Genomic DNA, 8358 nt, shown 5'->3' on the forward strand with positions numbered 1-8358 from the left:
CCTCCAGTGGCACAACTGGGCATCTCAATTTGAGTGATAATGTTGCCCATTTAATCATTAAAATGTTACCAGCTTCTCTTAGTTCTCTGAGTTATGGAGTAGCAGAAAATTGAGAAAAGCCATTTTCTTTATTAAAAGAAAAACATTGACAACCACTATTAATAGCAGGCTCTGGAGCCCCTTCCCTCTTCTAAGGAAAGCTGTCTTAAAAAGATAGCCACTACATTAAAACCACATGCCTAAAATTGTGTAGGTCCCCCTTGTGCCACCAAAACAGCTCTGACCCGCTGAGGCAAGACCTCTGAAGGTGTCCTGTGGTATCTGGCACCAAGACGTTCGCAGCAGATCCTTTAAGTCCTGTAAACTGCAAGGTGGGGCCTCCATGGATCGGACTTCTTTATCCAGCACATTCCACAGATGCTCAATTGGTTTGTGATCTGGGGAATTTGGAGGCCAAGTCAACAACTTGAACTCTGTCATGTTCCTCAGACCGTTCCCAAACAATTTGTGCAGTGTGGCAGGGCGCGTTATCTTGCTGAAAGAGGCCACTGCCATCAGGGAATACTGTTGTCATGAAGGGGAGTACTTGGGTCTGCAACAATGTTTTGGTAGGTGGTACATGTCTAAGTAACATCCACATGAATGCCAGGACCCAAGGTCTCCCAGCAGAACGTTGCCCGGAGCATCTCGCTGCCTCTGCCAGCTTGCCTTCTTCCCATAGTGCATCCTTCCCCAGGTAAACGACGGTTAGCTTTTTCAGAAATTTGTGCTATAGTAACTCTTCTGTGGGATTGGACCAGATGGGCTAGCCTTCGCTCCCCATGCATATCAATGAGCATTAGATGCCCGTGGCCCTGTCGCTGGTTCACCAGTTGTTCTCCTTGGATCACTTTTGGTAGGCACTAACCACTAAATACTGGGAACACCCCTCAAGCTCTGACCCAGTCATCTCGTCATCACAATTTGGCCCTTGCCAAAGTCGCTCAGATCCTTATGCTTGCCCATTTTTCCTGCTTCCAACACATCAACTTCAAAAACTGTTCACCAATAAAGGGAACACATAATCATTACAATGTAACTCCAAGTCAATCACACTTCCGGGATATCAACCTGTCCAGTTAGGAAGCAACACTGATTGTGAATCAATTTCACCTGCTGTTGTGCAAATGGAACAGACAACAGGTGGAAATGAGAGGCAATTAGCAAGACAATCCCTATAAGGGAATGGTTCTGCAGGTGGTGGCCCCTGACCATTTCCCTGTCCTCATCCTTTCTTGGTCAATTTTTGGTCACGTTTGCATTTTGCCAGTGCCCTCACCACTAGAGGTAGCATGAGGCAGTGTCTGCAACCCACAGAAGTTGCTCAGGTAGTGCAGCTCATCCAGGATGGCACATCAATGCGCGCTGTGGCAAGAAGGTTTGCTGTGTCTCCCAGCACAGTGTCGAGAGCATGGAGGAGATACCAGGAGACAGGCCAGTACACCAGGTGACATGGAGGGGCCGTAGGAGGACAACAACCCAGCAGCAGGACCGCTATCTGCTCCTTTGTGCAAGGAGGAACAGGAGGAGCACTGCCAGAGCCCTACAAAATTACCTTCAGCAGGCCACTAATGTGCATGTTTCTGCTCGAACTGTGAGAAACAGACTCCATGAGGGTGGTATGAGGGCCCGACGTCCACAAGTGGGGCCTGTGCTCACAGCCCAACACGATTGGCATTTTCCAGAGAACACCAGGATTGGCAGATTCGCCAGTGGCACCCTGTGCTCTTCACGGATGAGAGCAGGTTCACACTGAGCACATGTGACAGACGTGACAGAGTCTGGAGACGCCGTGGAGAATTTTCTGCTGCATGTAACATCCTCCAGCATGACCGGTTTGGCGGTCGGTCAGTGATGGTCTGGGGAGGCATATCCTTGGAGGGTCGCACAGACCTCCATGTGCTAGCCAGATGTACCCTGACTGCCATTAGGTACCGGGATGAGATCCTCAGACCCATTGTCACACCATATGCTGGTGCAGTGGGGCCTGGGTTCCTTCTGATGCATGACAATGTTCGGCCTCATGTGGCTGGAGTGTGTCAGCAGTTCCTGCATGACGAAGGCATTGATGCTATGGACTGGCCTGCCTGTTCCCCAGACCTGAATCCAATCGAGCACCTCTGGGACATCATGTCTCGTTCCATCCACTGACGCCACGTCGCACCACAGACTGTCCAGGAGTTGACTGATGCCCTGATCCAGGTCTGGGAGGAGATCCCTCAGGAGAACATCCGTTGTCTCATCAGGAGCATGCCCAGACGTTGTAGGGAGTGCATACAGGCACGTGGAGGCCACACACACTACTGAGCCTCATTTTGAATTGTCTTCAGGAATTTCCACAGAAGTTGGATCAGCCTGTGATCTGATTTTTCCACTTTTATTTTGAGTATGATTCTGAATCCAGACCTCCATGGGTTAATGATTTTGATTTTCATTGATCATTCTTATGTTATTTTGTTCTCAACGCATTCCACTATGTAATGAATAAAGATTTTTTATTTTTTTTTTATATAAATTTTTTCCAGATTTTTTCCTTTTTCTCCCAATTTGGTAGCCAATTGTACCTCGTCTGATTCAATTGGAGGTAGTCGTATTAGATGTACCGCCCGTACCCCGTCCCTCGGCGGCCCGAATGAGAGCAACACGCCTTCTTCAAGCCGTCTCGTCTCGTGCCCGTTGCCGTGATTCCGAGGCGCCCGAGGTGCTTATTGTGCGGCGATCTAATAACCCTGCCAAGTCCCTCCCTCTGGAGCAGCGAGCCAATTATTGCTGCCCCACGTGAGCCGGCCAAACTTGGCTTTTGGCAGGACCGAGAATCGAATCCCGGTCCCCGGTGTGCAACTGCAGCAATGAATAAAGATTTTTAACTGGAATATTTCATTCATCGAGATCTAGGATGTGTTGTTTAAGCGTTCCCTTTATTTTTTTGAGCAGTGTATATCCCACCTCTTGACAGGTGCCATTGTAACGAGATGATCAAGGTTATTCACTTCACCTGTCAGTGGTTTTAATGTTGTGGCATAATTGAATTCATGCATCACTGCCAAAAAGCATTAGCTCTGGCGCACATCCACACACAGTTCTTGGGAAAGAACTTTCACAGCATAGACACTCAGTGCACCCAGACAGCGTCTACCACAGGATTTATTGTTAGAAATGTTCATTTTAAAAGCAATGGTAAGGAGTCAAATATATACGATGGAAATTTTAAAAATATATATGATGAGCTACACTTTCAGAGGTTGGAAAACAAAGTTCCTGAAAAATATCCCAATCTAAATCCACATTAGAACTAGCCATTCATTTGGTTACTTTCTGGAACATTTTTTCTTTTCTAAAATCATTTCATAAGATTGGCAGGCATGGTAGTTTCCATATGGATCATGGCAGCTGATTCCTTTTCAATGGACCGCATCGAATTTCATCTCTGCACGAGGAAATTATTTAAACCAAGGTTTTTGATTTGGTTTGGTTTGGTTTTTAGAATCAAATGTTATGGCTTCATTATAACCTGGGAAAGCTAGGGAACACACTTAAATTGGAAAAAGGAATGGGTTGCTGATAGATAATCTATTAAATCTGGCAACCCTCATGAATGTGGGTAAAACTCAGTGGGTGGAGCCTGACCGTGGGGCGTCACAGAGCCGTATAGGAGTGATGTTGGTGCCATGGTGGTCATCGCCAAGGCATACAGCCTGGTACAGGGCATCACTGAAGGTCCCAGCACAGAAGGTAAAGAGTGGGGTCATGCCGTCCATACCCAAGAAGGAGACCGTGCCCCCAGGGAAGCTGCAGAAGATCCCAACCCTCTTGAACCGCTGGGTCATGTCCAGCGTATGGGCCACACCCCCATGCCAGGCAGTGTAGACTCCATCAAAGAACTCCAAGCACCAGGAGTCCGCTCCCCTCCCCAGCCAACAGTCTTCCCCCTGCCCTTTGCGGGGAATGCTGGGATAGGTCAGGCCCACCTCCCAGTACATCTTCCCCCCTACATCCACCTCCCAGTAGTGGCGGCCCAGAGTGAAGCCCTCCCGGCTGATGGCATTGAGGGTGGTGTCAAAGCGGGCGGGGCTCTCCGGTAGCTCCTGCCAGGTGTCGGTGTAGGAGGCACAGTCACCACTCGGTGAGATGACCAGCTTTGGGTGTGCAGTGTCCGGATCGAAGGCTACCTCTGAAGCATCTGGTTAAGACATTTTTTGGGGGTGAATTATCCATTTACGTATATTGCAAGTAAATTGAAGAATTATGAGCCACACTGAAGAACCCACAACATGACAAGCCAACATCATGGCTCTACTGATTTAAAGAAAAAATGGTCCTTGCTGCACTGCAAATCAGCAAATCCACAAATATGAATGAGTTAAATCCTACTGCATGACACAGGGAAAGAAACAATGACTGACTGTGAAACAATTTTCTTGTTCCTTACGAACATTATCTTCATTTCATTATACTTTCTTTTAGCTGTACCATACCATATTCTGCCCTGCTCTTCATTATTCAGTTTTGAAAAAGTATATCTGAGAGTTATCAGTTAACGAGAGAAAATATGCAATATAATTTGTCCCAGGGGAACTAGTATGTTAGAGATTCTCAGTGCCCTGGACACACAGCTCTGGAAGAGTCTCTCAGCACATTGGAACAATTTACGCGGCTATACGTTTTGAACACACTTACAGCTCTTGAAAAGCTTCTTTGTGACAGGGATCTGGGAGCGGATGAACAGCAGCAAGTTGTTAGCTGAACCAAGGAGCTGATCAGCCTTAAATTCATCCAGCTGGATTTGGTCAGGATCGCTGACCTTCAAAACCTCTGCTATCCTGGAGAGAGCAGATAATACCAAGTCAGACAACACAGAAACAGCTTACTTGCTTACTATCACATACATAAATTCAGCACGCTATCAGACAATCATTCAGTAGACAAAAGGTTTCTGTAAATGTAGTATTAATGATATTCGTATTTCCAGGGTTTTGGAACCTATTGTGTCCTCAAAATATGTGTCAACTAAACACACTGCAGACTGCGTGACATTTCCCCATGCGATTTCCCAATGGTAAGGGAGTGTCGGAAGATGCCTGCCCTTGTAATAAAAAGCCCCCGCCTCTTCCTCTATGAATCTATTGGACTAAAAGATGGTTCCACCTCTTCCTCTCTTTTGGACCTCCTAAAAAGTGTGGTTTACTTCTTGAAAGGTGTGCTCACAAATACACTTAGTTAAACCTCATCCATCCATCCATCCATTATCTGAACCCGCTTATCCTGAACAGGGTTGCAGGGGGGCTGGAGCCTATCCCAGCATACATTGGGCGAAAGGCAGGAATACACCTTGGACAGGTCGCCAGTCCATCGCAGAGCACACATACCATTCACTCACACACTTTTGCAAGTGCAATTTAGACTCTCCAATCAGCCTAACATGCATGTCTTTGGACTGTGGGAGGAAACCGGAGTACCCGGAGGAAACCCACACAGACACGGGGAGAACATGCAAACTCCACACAGAGAGGCCCCAGCCGATGGAGATTTGAACCCAGGACCTCCTTGCTGTGAGGCGGCAGTGCTACCCACTGCACCATCTATGCCACCCCTAGTTAAACCTCAGAAATATGTATATTAAAGTACACTACATTGAGAGAAAAATGTTCCTACTTAACTGTCTCATCCAGTCTACCCCCGCTCTGCATTCGGATACTAATATGAGCAAGCAGTATGTTTAGTAGACACTGGTAGTTAGGTAGTTAGGAGGCTGTTTCGGACACGGCCACTAATAAGCCTCATAAGTCCATAACAAGTGGTGAGAGTAAGCCTCTGACAAGCAATCACACTAAGCCACTAACAAGCAATCAGAATAAGCTCTGATAAGCAATCAGAGTTAGCCGCTATTGAGTAATCAGAGCAATCACAGCAATCTGATAAGCAGAGTATGCCTCTAACAAGCAATCACAGTATGCCTCTAATGAACAATCATTGTAACCACCTGATAGGCAATAAGAGTATCCTCATAACAAGTAATCAGAATTATGTCCCTGATATGCAATCACAGTATGCCCCTAAGGAGCATTCAGAATAAGCCACTGGTAACCCAGTATGCCCCTAAAAGCAATCAGTGTAAGCCGCTAAAAGTAACCAGAGTAAGCCTGCAACCAAGAGCTAGCATATAAACCTAAGGCATACAGCATGCCCATAACAAGCAGTGAGAGTACACTCCTAACAGGTGGTCAGAAGCCCCTGAGGGTAAGAATTAACCGCCAATTGTCAGTCAACCACTAATATTCAAGGTAGACTGGTTAACTGCTGCATGCATGTACTATACATGTACATATACTTCTCAGCACTAGGGTCACTGCTGTACATTTTTGCGATTAATCTAGCAATCACTAATAGAAAAAGCCAACTGTCTTTTTTATCTGGTTGACAACCCTAATGATAAAGTGTGTAACTGTGTAGGACAAGAAGAATGAGAAGCACCAGGTGTACATACCTCCCCTCTGTTTCAGCATTCTGTGCAGGGGACACAGAGGGAGGGAGAGAGGTTAAAGGTTGTGTGTATGGGTGAGCATTACAGCTGTCAGCAGATTCTATACATGACGACAGGTTGGCGTGGTCCTCTGACAGTTTGAGCACCATGGAAGAGTCAAAAATAAACCGAGACAATGTTAGACTGGGGGCAGAAATGCACCAGAGGCTGTAACCAAGGTTATACTTTCAACAAAGGCCATCAAGTCACAACAGCCTCTGCATTTTCAAGACTTATCCAAGTGCAATTCAACACCTGCTCCGGTACCATCTGGCTATGATATGAGAGCGCCCTACCTGGTCATAGGGCTCTGGCTTGTTCCTTTCCAGGCGCAGGCTCAGTTCAGACAGCTGCTGGGCCAGGTCCTGGGAGAGCAGGTAGCAGCTCTGAAAGTGCTCCTCCACCAAAGTCACCGCCGCCTCGGTCTCCATGTCCAGCTGGGTCAGAGACATCTGCAGGTCCTCCTCTAACACCCTCTGCATCTCGTCATACTTCCTCTTCATGCGCTCCTTCAGCACCCCTGCTTTCCGCTGAGGAACAGGCACAGCATAAGGTGGAAAGGCATAGGGCTCAACTGACTTCATATGTGACTAATAACGCTCCCGTTAAAGTATGTCCTGTACCTTGTCCTCTAGGTGAGAGGACACCCAGGGTATGTGGGACATGTCAGTAATTATCTGTTCACACATTTGTATTACGTTAATTTGCTGTAAGTGCATTGTAGAAGTTCAGCAAACACTTTGCTATTGACCTACAGAACTAGACAGCACTTCCAGTGCACTCACGCTGATATCAGCCTGTTTTGCTGTCAGTTTGTCCATCCGGTATGCCACTCTGTCTCTCTGCTTCTTCAGGTGTAACTGGTGTTTCACAAGCATTTCCTGTGTGACAGAATGAGAGAGATAGGAAGTGAAGGGTGTTTAAGGAAGACAGTAGCACAGGGAAGAGGCCCAGGGGCGCTGTGACTCACTCTGTTTTGGGATATTGCAGTCAGTTCCTCTTGTCCCTCCTCAGGTGTACGAGAAGTACGGATCAAAGGCATTGCCATGGCAACTCAAGCACTCAAACCCTTTTCCCCTGCCGTCAGCCCCGGCTGCACCTGGCATCTATGACTCCTCTAGTCGTGGAGACACCAGGGTTGGAGGAATGCTGCAAACCGGAAAGCACCCCGACCGCTACAGTGAGCTGAGAAGCGTTCACCTTGGCCCAGGATAGGGAAATCCTTGCACTGTATCTAGGTACTGCTAAGAGGTTGAGAGGAGATAGTCCCCAGCCACCACCAGTCTTATCACGGCCGGACTGTGGAGGGTGCTGCCTGTTCTAGGGCTGTCTTATTTATAGGCTCTAATTTGACCTGGCTGGCCAGGGTGCATATGCCAGGTTTTCCTTTGTACAATGTCACCCAGTGGTTCTGAGGAAGGTTTCCATGCCAACTTGTACTATTCATAGCCACTGCTGATGACCCCACAGGCCTTCATGCAGTTGTGAAATGCATGGTGTGAGCCTGCCATGTTTATGTGTGTCGTGGGGTGCTGATGACCAGTTTGGCACGTGTATGCCTGTAGCTGGGCTTGCGGGGGGGTCACGGAAGTTTTGTGGTGCTGAATAAACTCTTCTCAAGTATTCTCAACAGAGGACATTTGATGACTAACTGTAGGAGCCTATGTTGCTCTGATTCAGACTTGGGTCAAATTAGTAATTGTTTTTGAGTACTTTTCTAAGCTTTTTTTTTTTCATCTTATTTGACTCAATTGCCCCAGGCAAGAGCACAGAAAAGTATTTGAATCCAAAACGTATTT

At 47.1% G+C, this 8358-nt stretch overlaps 1 protein-coding gene across 1 annotated transcript; it reads right to left on the reverse strand.

The window, feature by feature from the left end:
- Positions 1 to 3647: 3647 nt before the first annotated feature.
- si:ch211-28p3.4 (E3 ubiquitin-protein ligase TRIM39) lies at positions 3648 to 7437 on the reverse strand. Its single transcript, XM_061230412.1, has 5 exons — positions 7345 to 7437; positions 6856 to 7089; positions 6524 to 6543; positions 4717 to 4859; positions 3648 to 4219 (listed from the first exon to the last, which is right to left on the reverse strand). The coding sequence occupies exons 1-5, from the start codon at positions 7435 to 7437 to the stop codon at positions 3648 to 3650; spliced, it is 1062 nt and encodes a 353-aa protein (XP_061086396.1).
- Positions 7438 to 8358: the final 921 nt, after the last annotated feature.

Source organism: Conger conger, chromosome 2, assembly GCF_963514075.1.
Source record: "Conger conger chromosome 2, fConCon1.1, whole genome shotgun sequence".
NCBI lineage: Eukaryota > Metazoa > Chordata > Actinopteri > Anguilliformes > Congridae > Conger > Conger conger.

Excerpts from the sequence above, each read along its gene's own strand:
- si:ch211-28p3.4 (XM_061230412.1), bottom strand. The coding sequence starts at position 7,437 with ATGCTTGTGAAACACCAGTTACACCTGAAGAAGCAGAGAGACAGAGTG. Across the intron at positions 7,090-7,344 it reads CAAAACAGGCTGATATCAGC|CGGAAAGCAGGGGTGCTGAA; the intron begins GTGAGTGCACTG and ends CCTGTTCCTCAG. Across the intron at positions 6,544-6,855 it reads AGCCAGAGCCCTATGACCAG|AATGCTGAAACAGAGGGGAG; the intron begins GTAGGGCGCTCT and ends TCCCCTGCACAG.